At 41.9% G+C, this 19,174-nt stretch overlaps 1 protein-coding gene across 1 annotated transcript in view; it reads right to left on the minus strand.

The window, feature by feature from the left end:
• Positions 1–4,843: 4,843 nt before the first annotated feature.
• The window catches only part of LOC142741652 (cell surface glycoprotein CD200 receptor 1-like), a 30,911-nt gene continuing 16,580 nt past the window's right edge, over positions 4,844–19,174 (minus strand). Inside the window, exons 2-6 of the mRNA XM_075851007.1 lie at positions 11,441–11,734; positions 9,703–9,960; positions 6,757–6,853; positions 5,572–5,626; positions 4,844–5,052 (exon numbers count right to left, since the gene is read on the minus strand). Coding sequence (XP_075707122.1) covers positions 4,930–5,052; positions 5,572–5,626; positions 6,757–6,853; positions 9,703–9,960; positions 11,441–11,734 — 827 coding nt within the window. The 3' untranslated portion in view covers positions 4,844–4,929. The remainder of the gene's footprint in view (positions 5,053–5,571; positions 5,627–6,756; positions 6,854–9,702; positions 9,961–11,440; positions 11,735–19,174) is intronic.

A 19,174-nucleotide genomic window follows, 5' to 3' on the forward strand; every position in this document is an offset into this window, starting at 1 on the left:
CCAGGCGTTTTTTTCTAATGGTGTACCTACGTTGATTCAACCTAGTTTTTAGGTCAAGTGTGGTTTCACCAACGTACAAAAGGTGACAGGGGCATTGTAAAACGTACACAACAAAATCACTGTTGCATGTGAGAAAATGCCTAATATGAAAAATTATTTTAGTATTGGGATGTACAAGAGTGGAGCCTTTCAAAATGAGACTGCAATTAATGCAGCCGAAACATGGGAAACAGCCTAATTTGGGTTTTGCCAGGTATGTCTGTCTATCAGATTTAAACAAACCCATATCAGCCTTCACCACTCTGTCCCTCAAGCTTCTGGATCTACGATTGCAGAGTAAAGGATAATTAGTGAGTTCAGGAACTTGTGTCAGACAATTCCCTAACATAGGCCAGTGTCGCCTGATGACTTTCGATATAGCATTGCTTTGGTCTGTGTACGTAGAGACGAAGGGAATACGGTCTAATCTGGGTCTACTGTCCCTAGGTCTAAGGAGTGTGTTCCTTTCCAAGTTTAGATCTATGTTTGTTTAGTAATCTCATTGGGTAACCACGGGTACGGAATCGGTCGATCATACTATCGAGAGTTATTTAGCGGTATCTGTGTCACTAACGATTCTTTTAACCCTCATTAACTGACTCGAAGGTAAGCTCTCTATCATCTTGCACGGATCATTACTGCTGTACAGAAGTAAATGGTTGCAGTCTGTGGGTTTTGTGTATAATTCAGTAATAAAACCATCATCTTTGATTTTAGCCAAAACGTCTATAAATTGGATATCAGTTTCAGAGTGTACCAATGTGAATTTGACCTTATCATCAAACGAGTTTAAGCATGAGAAAAAAATCTTGAAGCGTCTCAGAGTCACCTGACCAAATCACAAAGATATCATCAATATATCGCCACCACTTGACAACATGTTCAAAGTGGTGGGACATATAGATGAAAGATTCTTCCAGCATGCGCATAAATATGTTGGCATAGGTGGGGGCAGTGTTGGACCCCATCGCGGTACCTTGTAATTGGAGATAAAACTTATCCCCGAACAAAAAGTAATTATGACGCAAAATTATGTTGAGTAATTTTAAGAGAAATGTACAGCATTCTGGTGTAAAATCTGATGAATCAAGACAATTTTTCACAGCTTGTAGACCCCTAGTGTGGTCTATGACTGTGTATAGATTAATAACATCAAAAGAAACCAGTGTGATCTTTTTGTTTGACGGTAAAATAACACCCTCAAATTTGTTAAGGAAATCTGATGTGTCCCTGATGTATGAAGTGGCTTCAGTGGCATAAGATCTCAAAATTTTATCTAGAAATATGGCAATATGACAAAAAATAAAGTGAGTCCCTGAAACAATGGGTCGACCGGGAGGGTCAACCAGGGACTTATGAATTTTTGGAAGTGTCTACAGAACCGGAGTTCTAGGCTGTTCAATTGAGAGATATTCTGCCAGATTATCATCTATAATCCCACCGGTTATAGCCTCATCAAGAATGCTTCTGATCACCCTGCCAATATCAAATTTAGGATCATGAGTAATACGTTTATATACCACGGTATCATCTAACTGTCTCCTGATTTCTATAAGATATGAAGAGGTATCCATCACAACCACTGCCCCACCTTTATCAGCTGGTTTAATAGTGATACTAGTGTCTCCAGCTAATTCATCCAGTGCTTTATCCAAAGTCAGATTAGGATGTATAAACTTTACACCATTGACACACTCTGTCTTGATTGTATCAATATCACCCTTTACAGCTGTAATAAAAACATCTATAATAGACATATTGACAGGAGGCATAAACTTACTCCCTTTGGTAAAACCTAACTTTCTAAGGTTTAATTCAGAACCAACACTATGTTCAGGCACAGATTTCCCAGAGAACCAACATTTTAACTTAATAGCTCTTAAAAACCAGAATAGATCAGTCTCAATCGGAAACCAATCGGTCAAAGAAGAAGGGCAAAATGAAAGCCCCTTATTTAGGAGCAATTTTTGTGGTTCAGACAGCACCTTGGAGGAAATATTAATCACTAGCGTTACCTCAACGCCATCACTCCCCTCTTCACCGCTTGTCTCGGTCTGTTGCCTCTGTAGCTTGGGCCGCCAGTGATGCCTTGTTCCCCCTCTTCTGGTGCGATTCCTGCTGGTTTGGAAGTCACCGGGGTCTCCCCCAAAAAAGATGATGTATCTGTCATTGTCAATACACCCTGTATGATGGATCTTTTACGTCTCCTATTGTCCCTATAGTTGGACCCATCTCTATTATCCACGTTTTGCCAGTTATAGACCCTGCCTTTGTTATAGTTATCCGCATCTCTACTCCATTTCCTTCTCTTGATATCCTCCTTTCCATCCTTAATCTTTGTACCCGTTGGTTTTTCCCTACTCCTTCGGGCTGTTACAGAAGTGTCTTCATACACTGCACATATGTTTACACTTTACTCAATTGGATATTTTAGATCTGATGCTAGTTTTATGACATATGTTTTATATTATCCAACTTACTATGACACAATGTGTTTGAATTTTAGGCACTGTTTTATACTGTACGCTTTGTACATTATCTATATACTGTTTTGACGTATATTTTGCTTGATTGAACTTATTTTGTAGTGTTGATTGACACCATGTTATATACTTTGAATAAATCACATGTTAGTTGCTTGAGAAAGGCTCTAGAGGACAGAGCTGAAACGTTGCACATGGGGCAATAAAGTACCCACTTTTTTCACATATACTACGGAGTGCTGCCTATTGTTTTAATAGTGTATAGCTGGGACCTTGGTCTGTTCCCCAGGGCTTGCACCCACATTTTACCGGTGCTGCTGGATGTGTTTGGATAGATAGATAGATAGATAGATAGATAGATAGATAGATAGATAGATAGATAGATAGATAGATAGATAGATATGAGGTAGATAGACAGACAGACAGACAGACAGACAGACAGATAGATAGATAGATAGATAGATAGATAGATAGATAGATAGATAGATAGATAGATAGATAGATAGAAATAAAATAGATAATTTCGTCCTTAGAACATTTATCAGCAATTGGCTCAACACTAAAGTTTGCATAAATTGCAGAAAACGAATTCAAGCCCTTAATAACCACATTAACCCAACTGGCACGGGGCCCATGAAAGAAGCAGCAGAGCAAATGATTATATGCCAATGTCTGCATCCCGTGAACATAACTGTGCTGAACATGATCAAGAAGCAATGACTGCCTTACTCTAGACATAGTGTGTGCCCCGCTGTTATGGGTACAGGTGTTGGCGTGAAACTGCAGATGTAGCACAAGCCAAACTAACATATGGCGCACTTCTCTGTTTATGTAAGGGGCCAAGGCGTGCTACGCTATTTAGGTAACATGCACTTACAATTAAAACGATGTGACACATAAATAGCGTAGCGCACTATGGTGCCCTACCTAAACAGAGTAGCGCGCAGTTTGTTAAGTTGGCGCTTGCTACATCTGTATCATTTGATGGATCTCTGTACTGACATTACATATATTTATACTGTAGACAGTAATTAGGTCACTGCTAACATGTCAATTTGTGCAACATTTCTATACATTTGGCCTCTAGGTTCTCAGGATGGGGTCTGTATATCCCAGGGGGTACACGCCATGTATATAGGAGGTACTCACATTCTCTAGGCAGCAGAGTGTATACAGATTTGGGGATACTTTGGTGTAATGTGGGGATAATTGAAACAGTGATTTTGCCTATTAATGGTTTTCCTTTTTAGACAACCCCTATACATATGCCCTGTAGGGTGCCCATGTAAGTCCCCTCGCTATTATCCAGAGCAGAGGCCGCTCTCACTCTGGCAGGACCAGCATATCCGTGTATTACATGCACAATCCATTAATTTCAGCGAAAGTAGTCTAATACTTAATTCTTGATGGTCAGGGATTTCTTGCCTGGAAAGAGAGTGCTCCATACTAGACAATCCTTTTACCATGTTTACTCTTAGCACTCGCCAGCTCTGCTATGTCTTTCCTAAACACCTGAGCTAAAAACGATATCATGTACAGTCTGACTTATGTTTTGTTTAGAGGTAAAACCACTTCATCACTTGGATGTTGCCTGTTTCATGTATCCTATAAACCTATCTGACTTTGCAGCAGCTGCCTGGCATTGCATTTTATGTCCATTAGGAGCTTAATATTTCCAAGATTTTAAAGCGGATCAGTCAGCTGAATATACTGCCCTAGCGCTACAGGTCCGTTCTCCTATGATCCAAAACTGCTTGATTGCCAGACCATCGAGTAATCTTATTTACTAATAGTGATTTGCGGATCTAATGATCAAAATTTTTAGCATACCTGAAGATGTGTGTATTGCGACTAGTGAAAGTGATCGTCTCTAAGGATTTACACGCTGAGACAATCGTAAGAGACGATAAAAATTAGTCAAATAGTACATATTAGCATTGCTTGTAAAGGCAACTTTATAGACACACTGTCAGGAACTGAACGTCTGGGAACTGAACTTCCAGGAACTGAAGCCTCCTCTGCCTTGCTTTGCAGCCTTGACAACGGTGCTATGGATAACCTTGCTTCTTCTAGTTTTGTCCTAGCCATGTGTTTGCTGCCCTTGGTGATTGATCATAGATTGCATCTATGTTGCTAATCACAGTATTTGATGCCCTCTAATTGTCCACAGTTCTGTTCTTCCAGTTCTTGATTATTCTGGTTCCCAGTTGTCCAGCATCCCTGTGCTTTATCACCCTTGTTCTGTGTGTTTCATTTATTTTTATTTGTATTTGCAAATAAAGAAAAGAAACAATTTTGTTCAAATCTCAGTTCGGTGTTCATTTATTATTTTTGATAAAATAAATTAATGGCTCCATCCAGATACAAGAATTTAGTAAAAGTTTTGTGTTACATAAAGGTGAAGATTTTAGTGGTCATTTTTTGGTCCCGCTCGTTGCGTTCCTTTATATTGTGCAAGGTCATTGGTAGAACTGTATACGGTATTGACTTTTACCGTGAAACTCGCATATGGCTCCACTTCTTCCACAATCTGATAAAAAAAAAAAAAATTAAATAAAAGACATATGATTAGGTACTGACACAAAATACCTATATAGGTTGTATAAAAAGTTGGTTATGGCTACTATAATTTACAAGTACTATATATAAAGTAATGTTACTTGAAAACTAGAGGAACCAGTCAACAAGTAGTTCTAATAATAATAATAATAATAATAATAGAGATGAGTGATCTATAAGCATATAGAATATAATGGGCATAATGCAATAAAGCTATTTGTCTATTAGGTTGTATTCATACATGACTGTTTTATTGCTTTTTTTAAGTTATTTAATGTGATTTTCACAAAATTGTGTCAAAAAAACACAGGTTTTTTTGTGAAAACGTAATGTTTTTTTCCCCCTGATTTTTTGCCACCTTAGGTTGAGGCCATATGAACAGAGTCTTAGCCCAAATTATCTCAACGACAGATGATTTGTAATGAATTCTCAAATTACAACTCAGATCTCATAATGATAAAAATGACAATAAGATTAAATCAGTTCTCACCACGACAGGATTTTCATACGTGGCCGGACTCCCCTTTTTCGTGCTGAAACAAGTTCTGGAGAACAGAAAATATTAGTGAATTTTTAGGACCTGGTTATATAATTTTTGAATCAGATATTTTGTATGTTGAGTATGTTGAATTAATATGTTATAATGAAGCAGAATGGTCTTGTGGCGGAATTCTTAAAAAAATTTTTCTTTTGTTTTGTAAATTACGTTTTGGAAAAAAATGAAGGTGTTTTCCAGGAAAGTACAGCGATTACCTCTCCTTAGCAGAACAAAGGAGCTGCAGCGCTTCCCGCAAATTATCTGTGCTGTAATACCAGGCACAGTCGCACGTACGAGCCCAATACTGTGTCTGGATAAACTTTAAACAGGCCCTTCATTCTGCTGATTGGTGGAATTCCTCAGACTCCAACCAATCACACATTGATGACCTATCCTAAGGCGGTAGGCCTTAGGATAAGTGAGTCCCATTTTTGCGGGATTAGTCCAAGGATCGGACTTCAAAGGGTGTATCCCAATATATTCATTAGTATGCCGTAACAGGCATTTACAAGAGACAACTCTTTGGGCCATTGTCAGATCCCTGGCTGTCTCCATATTTAAAGTGCCATGATCAGGTTAAAGGGGTTCCCTCACTTGCAAAAAGTTTTTAAAAATACCTCTAAATGTAAAAATAAATAAAAATAAATTGGTACTCACCTTTTCTTTTCCCTGCCAATCTGGCACTGAGGCTCCAACAGTCCTTCTGGCCTTTGTTACAAGCAGCCAATATATGACAGTTGCAGCCAATTCCTCTAATTGTGATCATTGTTGGCTGCTTGTAACCAATGCCAGAAGGACTGTTGGAGCCTCAGTGCCACTGATCCCTCTGATCAGTAGTTACATTTCCTACGTATGGCGGCACCGATTGATTGGCTGCAGCACTCACATGTTGACCACTGATAAATAAAGACCGGAAGGACCGCTGGTAAATAAAGACCGGAAGGACCGCTGGGACCAGGACTGTTATATTTTATGGAGATTATGATTCATCTTCAGAGCATGGAACTATCTAGAGATATTTAACAAGTGACTTTGCTGTCACCGGCTATTTTTCTTTTTCTAGACAATATTGACAATTTATGATCATAGTTAATTTCAAAATATTTTTTTTTAAATGTAATAATTCGCTAGAAATACCTGAGATTTGATCGCTGCCAAAACAAAACGATCCCAAGAAGCAGCACGAAGATTATTATTAGGACTGGGATAAGAATCAAGTTATTTGCTCCTGCACCTTTTTAAAAAAAAAAAAAAAACACAGAAAGTGGATATAAAGCACATTTGCTACAAAAAATATTGTAGTGCAGGGCTTCTCTACAAATATTAGCTAGTCTAATTTGACCAATATTAAAGGGGTTTTCCCACTTTCTCACAACTGGTGACCTATGCTCCGGATAGGTCATCAGTATATGATCGGTGCATGTCCGACACCCGGACCCCGCACCGATCTGCCTCTCAAGCTGCCTCCGTGCACCAGATGTTTGGAACGGTGTGCAGTGGTTGGAACTGGAAGCAGGTGGCTCCGACCACTGCATAGCGGACGTTTGGCAGAACTGCGGCTCTGCTACTATTCACTTGAATACTGCAGCTCAGCCGCTATTCTCTGACAGGAGCCATCTGCTTCCCGAAATATCGTCCGGTGCCCGGAAGCAGCCGGGGTGGTGGATCGGTGCCGGGTCCGTGTGTTGGACACGCACCAATCATATACTTATGACCTATCTGGTGGATAGACCATCAGTTGTCAGAAAGTGGAAATCCCCTTTAAGTACTTCGTCTTTAGTGACTAATTGAATGTAGTGATTAACATATGTAAATCTTTTCCAAAAACTCTTTAATACTTGTTTTATAATTGTTTTAATATTATTTCATTATTTAGTTTAACCCGTTCCCGTCTTAAACAACTTTCAGATTTTAATTTTCGTTTTTTCCTCCCCACATTCCAGAAGCCATAACGTCTTTATTTTTCCATCGACATAGTCCTAGTTGTAGTTTTTCGTAGCACCATTTATTTTGCCGTATAATGTACTAGGAAACGGGGAAAAAATTATTTGTGGGGTAGAAAATGAAAAAAACAGCGATTCCTCCATGGTTTCTTTCGCGCCGTTTTGACAGAATTCACTGTGCAATTAAAACAACATGTTAACTTTATTCTGCGGGTCAATACGATTACGGCGATACCAAATATATATAGTTTTTATTATATTTTACTACTTTTACAAGTAAAAACCCAAGAGTAAAAAAGAAAATTTATTTTGCGTCGCCAAATTCCGAGAGCCATACGTTTTTTATTTTTCCGTCGATTAAGTGGTATGAGGGCTTATTTTTTGTGGGATAAGCTTTAGTTTTTAATAATACCATTTTGGGGTACATGCGACGGTTTGATCACTTTTTATTTCATTTTTTGTGGGAGATGAGGTGACCAAAAAATAGACATTCTGGCGTTTCCATTTTTTTTTTTTTTACGGCGTTCACCGTGCGGGTTAAATAATGATATATTGTAATAGTTCAGACTTTTACGGACGCGGCGATACCAATTATGTTTATTTTTATTTTTTTACTATGCTCTAGGGGGAAAATGTTTTTTTTTTTTTACTTTTAATTGAAAAAAAAATTTTTACACAAAAAAAACACTTTATTTAACTCATGTTTACATTTTTTATTAGTCCCCCTAGGGGACTTCAACCAGCGATCGTTAGATCTCTTGCTTGATATACTACCATACTAATGTATTGCTGTATATCGTGATTCTGACAGTCATCTATTAAGCCCTGCCGGAGGAAGGACTTAACAGGTGCACAAAGATGGCGGACCTGGGGGCCTTCATTAAGCCCACAAGCAGCCATAGCACTCCGTGAGCCCGCTCCATACTTCCACTATCCGACTTTGGCGTATGGATACGTCAAATGTCGGAAAGGGGTTAAAGGCTACGTATGTAGCCATCTTCATCTTGACTCTGATAACTTGCTGCAGCGTGATATCACACAACAAAAGTCATTGATAAAGTTAAGATAAGAGATCTAGCCACTGTGTATTTAATGTGTTAAAAGTCAAGCTAAAGATAGCTACATCTGTATATGTGTGTGTGTGTGTGTGTGTGTGTGTGTGTGTGTGTATACACATATATATATATATATATATCAGTGAGTTTTGTGCAACTTACTAATTACCTATTATTAAAAATAATTTTTATTATTTTTGAGATACAGCTGCTTTGTATCCTGTACACAGAGCAGCTGTATCATGCACTGAGACCTGAATCCGTCAGATCAGCGGGTCCCGGGTGTCTCTGCCACACAGGATCGTGCGGTTACCAATCACATCTAAGTTATCGATAACAGTTCGATCACATTTAAAGTATATTTGTATGAATACTTTATTTCTTAATTTTATATATATATATATATATATATATATATATATATATATATATATATATGCCAATATATTGTGCCTGGATACAATTACTAGCATGCCATAAGAGGCATTTACAGAAGACAGCCCTGATGGCCATTGTCAGGTCCCAGGCTGCCGCCATAGTTACAGCGCCCGATTAGTTTCAATCACTGTATATAAGGGATCAACTGTAGCAAACAGATATTGTAGCGGGATTACCACTGTGTATTACAGCCATGCTCCCTTGTGCCCACATACCCAAACTACCTCAGCCGTTGACATACTTTTTACTTCAAGGTAAATGTTAGAAAGGTTCCTAAGCTGATAACAAAGTATCCCCCTACTTGGACCCCCGGTGATCAACTGTAATCTGTGGGGAAACCTGGCAGCAAGTGTTTAATTTCCCTGCAGCGCCACCACAGGAGAAATTAAGCATTACATAGTTCCCATTTAAATCAATGAGGTGTCTGTGTAATGCAGCACAGAACTGGTCCTCCAGAGCAAGTGATGTTTTTTGCAACTGCTAACCACTTTGGCCAAGAAATGAGGATCCTGAACAGGGGAATTCAGTAATAGGGTGGATGAAAATGGGATTTCTAAACTAGACAACACCTTTAAGTTACAGTTTTAATAAACAAATATATCAGATATATTTTTGGGGCATGTGGTGTAACACAGGATGATACAAACCCAAAGCATGTCTTGATAAGTGTCTTTCTATAGGACTTGTAAATGTGGGGTGATACACTGTACAGGTAGCTTCTGTGATGTTGGATGTGTTGTACGAGCTCATCACTGTAGTCGTTCCATTCAATTCTGTATTACTCCGAGTCTTTACTTTCAATGTAGACTCTGGGATCCATGAAATATTTGCCGCAGGTTTCCCACCGATTGCTTGGCACTCTGGGTGCCCATTTTCATCAATCTTTATTAATACAAAAGGTTCAGCTAAATATAAAGAAAACAAGGAAAAAAAAAACAACTGATTGTGACTCTTGCGCTAAACAATTGAAAGTTGTTTTTTTCAGAGATTTTTAAAATATCCTTGTAGGCTCCTAACATAAAAAGGTAAAAAATAAATAAATATCTTTTTAGAATGCTTAGCTTAAAACTCTGGTCCCCTGCCACAGGGTCCCAGAGGGTCCTGTTTACTACATACAGAGTGATCGACTGCGGTAGTCACTTGACATTATTATTAGAAACTAAAATCTGGAGTGGTGGGGACCCATGAACCCGTAACTCTGCCATGTGCATGAAGCCTTCTGCCCAGTTCCACTGGTGCTTACCGGAGCATACCCTAAGGAAGTTATTAGGGGGACTGAGAGTGACTCATGTGCCAAAACATGGTGGCTTACAGGGGTTGTCCCATGACGCTTCAGTTAATAGAAAGATTCCCGAGCGCGGGATCCCGTCTATGATTATACATATGCTTTAGTAGGCACATGGAGTGTGGTTGGACAACCCCTTTATATATCGACAACCTTGTAAATGTTCCCCATCTATTGGAAACCTTGAGGGAAATTTATCAAACTGGCGTAGAAAACGTGCAAAAGGACCCAAAAGTCGCAATTTGTGTTACAAATGGCCACTTTTAGCCTTTTTACCGCTCCCTTGCCACTTTTGGAAATTATAGTAGAAATCGACCCCAACTTCTAGCTGGTGCAGATTTCCCTTTGTGGGGCATAGCAAGGTAGGGGCCCGTGCCGGGTCCGTACCTTGCCTCGCCAATCGGACTTCCCCCTTTCAGACAAATACAAAATAAATAATTATGCTCACCTCATTGCTCCTCTTCTCCTCTCCGTGTACCCTCAGGATCGTCAGCATGCTGCGGCTCATACATCATACTGACGTTGTATGGGACACAGCGCTGATGACGCATCTGAGGCCGCGACCCTTTTCGGTGTCAGAACCTTGTATGAGACTCCGCATGCTGAGGGAGACTGAGGGGACCCGGAGAGAAGAGGAGCAGTGAGTTAAATATACTTATTTTTTTATTTTATGGCCAATGGGATGGGGATGGATGGCATATGGCCAGTGGGAAGATCCAACAGATTTATCAAGAGGCGTGCACTTCTTAATAAATCTGTTGCATCCTACTCCATCGGAGCATATAGCGAAAACTGGCCTAATAAATGCCAGTCTTAGTAAATCTGCCCCACTGCCTATATGAGAACGCCATTTTGGACAATAGGACATAGCCATGGATGATGAGCTGATAGCGGGGGGAGCTGTTATCACAGGGGCTAGTCACAATTGTATGATTTTTATTGGACCATACATGTATAACTCTGTAGTGGTTGGCCAATATAGGATGGGCCTCGTTGGAAGATCACCTTATTTCTATGTGATTTATTCTATAAAGGAGCAAACTCATTTAATTAATAAATTATATCTGGAGGCCTTCATAGTGGATGTGGTCTAGTCTTACCTAATACTTGTAACACAACTGTGTAGAGAAAGGTTCCCGATCTATTGACCACCTGACAAGTATAATTTCCTTCATTGCGGACCATGATGTTGTCTATCCTGAGAGACATTTTGTTCTTATCTATATCCAGATGCATTTGATGGCTGCAGTTTCCCAGGGTACCATTTCCAATGGTTGAGAGAAAACATGAAGACCGATTAAGAAAATCCATCGCCCAAGTGGCCATAATGAAGTTTTCTATTGTGTGGACACAGTGCAGGACTGCGTCATCTCCGACATCAGCAGTCAAGACATCTGAAAAAGGAAAGAGAGGCCAATGTGATATAGGTTCAATTGGAAATACAAACATGGACCTTTATGGCAGAGTTGGATCCAAAACTGGTTCAACAAACTCTCATGACCAGTTATGCCTTGGGACATTTTGAGCCCAACAACGCCCACAAGCCCTCCAAGTATCGCCCACTTTGTGGCATATTTCCATAGATTCCACACTGTTCAAGGTCAATTTCACAAAAAACTCAACGGGTGGGCGGTACGCTTGATCAGGTGTCTGAACTATAACTGTAGGATATTGTGTAAACCCAATTGTGAAGCTTCATCTAATTATAGAATGAATCAGACCTGTGCAATCCCCTCTGGATTCAAAGAGGTTGTCGCTTCCATTCTCATGGTGCTAAGGAGGTTGTTGCAAACTAAACGGAAGACCCTGCGCCGGCCAAGAGACGCTTAAATGCAGATTTCCATCCCATAATGGTACAGACTAGGGATGTCACGATACCAGAATTTGGACTTCGATACCGATACTTCGTGTAGTATTGCGATTTCGATACCAAAACGATACTTTGCCAACAGTAATAAAAAAAAAAAATTCTGAGGAGAAGCGGCCGGCGCTGCACTAATAAGCGGCGGCGCAGGCACTGAAGACAAAACATGGCCGTGTTTTGTAGTGCGCCCACCATGTTTGATCTTCAGTGCCGCCGCTCATTAGTGCAGCGCTGGTCGCATCACATCATCCTGACAGCGCGCATTTCTCAGGACTCAGGAGCACGGCAATGGCTGTATTACACGGCCGCAGCCCCACTCTCATACATTCATGCGTTACAATACTGAGCTGGGCGGCCGCACAGCTTAGTATTGAAATACATGAAACAACGGTATCGAACCAGTATCGAAACAGTATCGATGCACAGTATCGAAACAGTATCGAAGTTTCGATGCATCGTGCATCCTCAGTACAGACTGTGAACGTTTGCATTGCTTCTGTTATACTGATCCCGAGTTCCAACCTATAGACTTCATTCTCAATTCTGCTGGTTCCTTTAGGAAGTACTCAATAAGCATTGAGACAGAGACACCCCTAACATATTAGATGTGTTTCTATAATGTGGTGAGATCAGAGGCATACGTTTAAGCTCCTGGGGCTGGGCCTCAATGAAAAATCTGTAATAGGGCCTTAAATCTACCCTGGTGTCAGCCATATTGGAGTAGCCCCGTTCCTTCCTGCATTGTATTTTGCAGGGTGTGTGCTTTATGGTAGCTGCCATGAAGACTATGAGGACTATGTAATGCATAGAATATTACAGTCTCTACAGAGTGATAGGGGAGCCATCCTCATCCTCTGCTGACTCTGTCTCAATCTACACAGCAAAGCTGACAGGTGACCTACAGAAAACAGAAAATGTTAGCCTACTGTGTGCTCTAGTGACCAGTGTGAATACTGTAATATTTCAGGTTATTTCTATGCATAAGACAGTGCGGATTCACCAACAGGCAAATTTCCAACTACGGAGTTGTATTTGAAAAATGTAAATAATTTGATGATAAGAATTTGTGAAGTACCATATTTTCTGTAGAGCCTTCAGACCCGCAGGTGAGGCAAGTTTAGAATAGCAGAAACTTTGACTGGATCCATGCAAAGACGCTCATAGGATATAATATAAACCGGGATCTTTTAAACAGGCATTTCTCTAACTTGGCTATATAGGTCATTCTGTCAGAGCCGTAGTGATAATACAGAAGGGACGTTAGAACGATGAGGTTTTTTTTTAGAACTTGGGGGTAAGTTAAGATGTATACTAGTTAGACCAGGACATAATGATTGACAGCATTCTTAAAGATGTCATTCATGAACTTCTGGCGAACAGCAGGGGCATTGCAAAAATCGAATGGCATCACCACCTCTTGAAGAGCTATGAAACAGATGGTAAGAGGAATCAGAATTATATAATCAGGGAAAGGAAGTGTCAGGACCAAGGTGATTTCCCTCTCTCTTTTTAAAGGCCTTGGAGTTTTCAGGCTACGAAGGACCAACAGGACAATTGACATAAGGATAACCTTCATGTCCACAGTAGAGGCATAGGGAAAGATACATTCTGTTTCTCTGCCGACAATGTTGTACAACCCACTTGCATGGACTTGTCTGAAGCAGTGACTGGTGGGTTTAATCAGGGCCGGCGTCAGCACCCGGCAAACCTGGGCAAGTGCCGGGGCCCACTCGTCCGCCGGGTGCTGCCGCTGCGGTCGTTAAGGCATCACTGTCTATATATGGACAGTGATGTAAGAAGGAGAGGAGTCCCAGGCTCCGTCTCTGGGAAAGCCCCTAACATTGCTGTCCATATATGGACCGTGAATATGGACAGCGATGCAGGACCAGTGCAGTGTCCCAGCCTGACCGCGCTGGTCCCGCCTCCAACTGAGCCTGCAGATTCAGTTGATTTGAATGCTGGAGCCTCGCTCCAGCATTCACTGTGCCGTGAGCAGCTTGGCTAAGGCAGGCGCGATGTAGTGACGTCACTAGATCGCGCCTGTCTGCGACGAGTCACTCAAAGCACAGTGCAGAGAAGGAGAAGGATCCTCCACACGTCGTGGGAATGGAGGTAGGTAAGTAATTATGTTATTTTTCTATTAGCTATATATGGGGGCATTATACTAGGTATGGGAGGGGGTCCTACTGTAGCTGCAGAGGGGGCATTATACTGTATGGGACAGCTGTGGGGGGCATTATACTGTATGTGGCAGCTATGGAGGGCATTATACTGTATGGGGGCATTATACTATATGGGACAGCTATGCGGGGCATTATTCTGCAGCTATGGGGCATTATACTGTATGGGGCAGCTATTGGAGGCATTATACTGTATGGGGCAGCTATTGGGGGCATTATACTGTATGCTTCAGCTATGGGGGGCATTATACTGTATGGTGCAGCTATGGGGGGCATTATACGGTATGGGGCAGCTCTGGGGGCATTATACTGTATGGGGCAGCTATGGGGAGCATTATACTGTGTGAGAGGCAGCTATGGGGGGTCACTATACTGGGGGGCAGCTATGGGGGCATTATACTGTGGGGGCATTCATGGAGTCTGTCGGGCAAGGCAGCTGGGCATAGGCGTGCACAGGGGTCTGGTGATGTTTGGGAGGGGTAGGGTGGCTTAAGCTGAATTCTTGCACCAGGGCCCATGAGCCTTTAGCTACGCCACTCCCAGGCAGAGTGCTAGTAGTGACAGTGACGTCAGGAGCTGTGTGGCACTACGTGGGATGGGAGCTGTGTGGCATTATCTATAGAGGGCACTAAATTATGGGGGTACAAATTGGGGGCCTAACTTCTATATGGGGGCACAAAGTGACAATTTTTGGAATTCTACTGCTGCCGTGAATTCCCCTGCAAATGGGCCCACTAATTATGTGTCACCCAAGGGCCCACATAAACCTGGAGCCGGCCCTGGGTATAAAAAAGGGAAGAAGCTAGACGTGGGAAATGTTGAGTAGGTTCCTTTTCTTAAGATCCCGCCTGAAGCAGAATTTTCTCTCTGGTAGGCTTTATAAGCAGATCATCTAATGCAGAGATAACCTTGCAACCTATCAGTTCATCTTTGATATGGCTCAATAAGCTTTCATAGCTTTGGAACTTCGTTGTTCCAGGGCTTCGTTGTTCCAAGGCTTCGTTGTTCCAGGGCTTCGTTGTTCCAGGGCTTCGTTGTTCCAGGGCTTTGTTGTTCCAGGGCTTCATTGTTCCAGGGCTTTGTTGTTCCAGGCTAACACAGGTGCCAAGATATGGAATTGGACAGCATATTTGTCGATTCAGGAAGTACCTTGCTTGAGACGAAGAAGAGCAGAATCAGCCAAAGAAGTATGGCAAGGTTCTTTAAGGACCCTCCGAAAGTAAGTCAGAAAAATGGACAGGGAGGACACCATTCGATCACTACATTTTCACAGAAAGTAAGCCCAAGCCAGAGCCTCTCAAGCAAACAAGGAAATTATGAAGGCCACTTTTACTCGGTAGAACTGCTGCAGACAACGTTTAAAATTTATGGTGCAATAGTTGAAACTACAACTGTCTTTAGGGTCACCATTAAACAGGGGAGGAGCAGGTAGATACAGTGATAATACCAAGATGGGAGGAGTAGTCGCCACAGAAGTGGATTCACATTGCTGCAATCATTTGGCACTGGCTAGACAGGGGTGCGTAGTCGAATGGGTAAATTGCAGCACCAAGAAAGGTTATCAAGCTTGGGGTTATTCAGTTTAGAAAAAAATACGGCTTTGAGGCGATCTAATTACAATATACAAATATATAATTGTACAGTACAAAGATCTTTCTAATGATCTTTTACAACTAGGCCTGTAACCATGACAAGGGGGCATCCTCTACGTCTATGAAGGATTCACCATAGTCATAGACGGGATTCTTTACTGTAAGAGCGGTGAGACTATGGAACTCTCTGCCACAGGATGTTTTGATGGTTGATTCATTGAGCAAGTTCAAGGACGGCCAGTGCACCTTTCTTGAAAAACATAATATTACTAGTTATGGTTACTAGATTTTGGAGATGGGACGTTGATCCAGGGATTTATTCTGATTGCCAAAACAGACAATTGGCCTTAAACTCATGGGGGTTTTTACCTTCCTGTGGTTCAACATGGTAGGATTATAGGTTGGAACTGGTCTATGTCAAGATAAGGAACCTATTGAATAGATGTACAGGTGCTGGCCGAAAGATGTTCTTGCCCCCCCCCCCTTCCCCATTACGATGTATACTTATCTCTAAATGCTTAAAGTGTAGCTAATTGTTTGACAACCTTCTGACATGTCATAGTGACATGTCAGAAGTTCGGATTGGTGGGGTCCGAGCACTGGGACCCCCACCTATCACTAGAACGAAGCAGCTGAAGTGCTCGTGTGAGCGCTCAGCCGCTTCGTGTCTGTTTGGCTTTTTCCGGAAAACCGATGTATCGGAGTACGGGCTCATAGACTTTCTATGACCCTTGAGCCGGTTTGCAATCCCATGCTTGCTAATAATGCAGTTTCTCTGGAGAAGGGAATGCTCCACCCAGAAGCAAAGGGGATGGTGCCAATCAAGGCTCTGCCCCTTTTTTAGAATGGCCGAATAGCAGCTACATAGTCTGCTGCTATGGTATGTATGGCCCTGCTTCTAGACATCTTCAGGTATCTAGATTAGTAAAGTTTGATTGTCCTCAAAGATAAAATAGATCATAGAGTCATGGGGGAAACTGAAACTAGACACAGCTGTCTAAAATAGGGAAATTTATCATAAGACTAAATGCTTTGTAAATCTTTTTAACCACAAATATTCTAGCTCAGGCTTAGTCAGCATGTTGGCTTATGCTAAACATATCCATAGGCCCCCATTCACTGGTTGGATGCCAAAAGAGTGTACTTGTGGAATCTGTCAGACTGGTATACACTGGTATTTTTTCTATTTAGCTGTATGGATTAGGGTTCTCAACTACGCTTTTCCACACTGAGGTATACGGTAAAAAAATTTATGATTAGTATGCATTTATTTTATTTTTACAATGAATACAATGAAAGACTATGGGTGACATATGCCACTGTTTGGATATACATTGGAGGTACAGTACTGTGCAAAATTTTAGGCAGTTGTGGATAAATGCAGCAAATTAAGAATGCTTTCAAATATAGGTGTTAATAGTAGAGATGAGCGAACTTATGAAAAGTTCGGTTCGGCTGGTTCGCCGAATTTCACGAAAAAGTTCGATTCGGACCGAACTAGTTCTGACCGAACCTGTAATTTCCGTGCGCCGAGCATGGTACTGTCCAGGGTGCTGAAAGAGTTTATGGGCTGCACTAACTCTTTCAGCAACCTTCACAGTACATGCTCGGCGCACGGAAAATACAATTTTAATGTAATAAAAAAATAAAAAATAAATACGTTCATACTTACATTCCTCCTGTCCGGCCTCCAGCGATGACGTTTCATCCATGTCGCCGCTGCAGCCAATCACAGGCTGTAGTGGCGGTCACACACGGCAGGATGACGTCAGAAGGCCGGCCTCCAGGGATGACGCTTCATTGCACGTGACTGCCTCTGCAGCCAATCACAGGCTGCAGCGGCCTCTGCAGCCAAGCACAGGCTGCACCGGCCTATGCAGCCAATCACACGCTCCTCTCCTGAAATACTCTGTGCTGCACTGCCTTAAACTCTGTGGACAGGTCAGGATCCTGTTTCTTTTAAATGCTGCTGGGGAACCCGCTCGATCCACTATATAAGGCTGCGCTACAGTGCAGCATTTAAAAGAAACAGGATCCTGACCTGTCCACAGAGTTTAAGGCAGCACAGAGTATTTCAGGAGATGAGCGTGCAGATTCAGTGCTGCTGTGAACTCTGCTCTTACCATTACGTAGCTCTCAGTCTGTTACCTCTCCTCCACTCCTGACCTCAATAACACCGTCACATGATTGGCAAGTCACCACGTAATGGTGAGAGCAGAGTTCACAGCAGCACAGAGTATTTCAGGAGATGAGCGTGCGGATCTTGTGCGGGGTGGTGACTTGCCAATCATGTGAAGGTGTTATTGAGGACAGGAGTGGAGGAGAGGTAACAGACTGAGAGCTACGTAATGGTAAGAGCAGAGTTCACAGCAGCACAGAATCTGCACGCTCCTCTCCTGAAATACTCTGTGCTGCTGTGAACTCTGCTCTTACCATTACGTAGCTCAGTCTGTTACCTCTCCTCCACTCCTGTCCTCAATAACACCTTCACAAAATAGCATCAATTCTTCTAGGTACACTTGCACAAAGTCATGTATTTTGTAGGATTATAGTCAGGTGGATGATTAACCAATCACACCAAACAGGTGATAATGATCATCATTTTCATATGTAGGTTGAAACAGTCATTAAATGTGACAGAAACAGCTGTGTATGTAGGAAGCTTAAAACTGCTCACCCAGACACGGGACAGCCAAACTCTGCTACAAAGGTGAGGTTTTGAAAGACTGTTTCATGTCACAGGTCTACCATGGCAAGACTGATGGCAGCAACAAGACGCAAGGTAGTCATACTGCATCAGCAAGGTCTCTCCGAGGCAAAGATTTCAAGGCAGACTGGGGTTTCAAGATGTACTGTTCAAGCTCTTTTGAAGAACCACTAAGAAACAGGCAATGTTGAGGACCGTAGACACAGTAATCGGTCAAGGAAACTTAGTGCAGCAGATCAAAGATACATCATTCTTACGTCCCTTCTAAATGAAAAATGTCCAGTAGTGCCATCAGCTCAGAACTGGCAGAAATCAGTGGGACCCAGGTACACTATCTACTGTTCGTAGAAGTCTGGCCAGAAGTGGTCTTCATGGAACAATTACGGCCAAAAAGCTATACCTTTGATGTGGAAACAAGGCCAAGCGACTCAACTAAGCACGAAAACATAGGAACTGAGGTGTAGAAAAATGGCAGCAGGTGTCTGGACTGA

The sequence above is a fragment of the Rhinoderma darwinii genome, chromosome 2 (assembly GCF_050947455.1).
Source record: "Rhinoderma darwinii isolate aRhiDar2 chromosome 2, aRhiDar2.hap1, whole genome shotgun sequence".
In the NCBI taxonomy this organism is placed as follows: domain Eukaryota; kingdom Metazoa; phylum Chordata; class Amphibia; order Anura; family Rhinodermatidae; genus Rhinoderma; species Rhinoderma darwinii.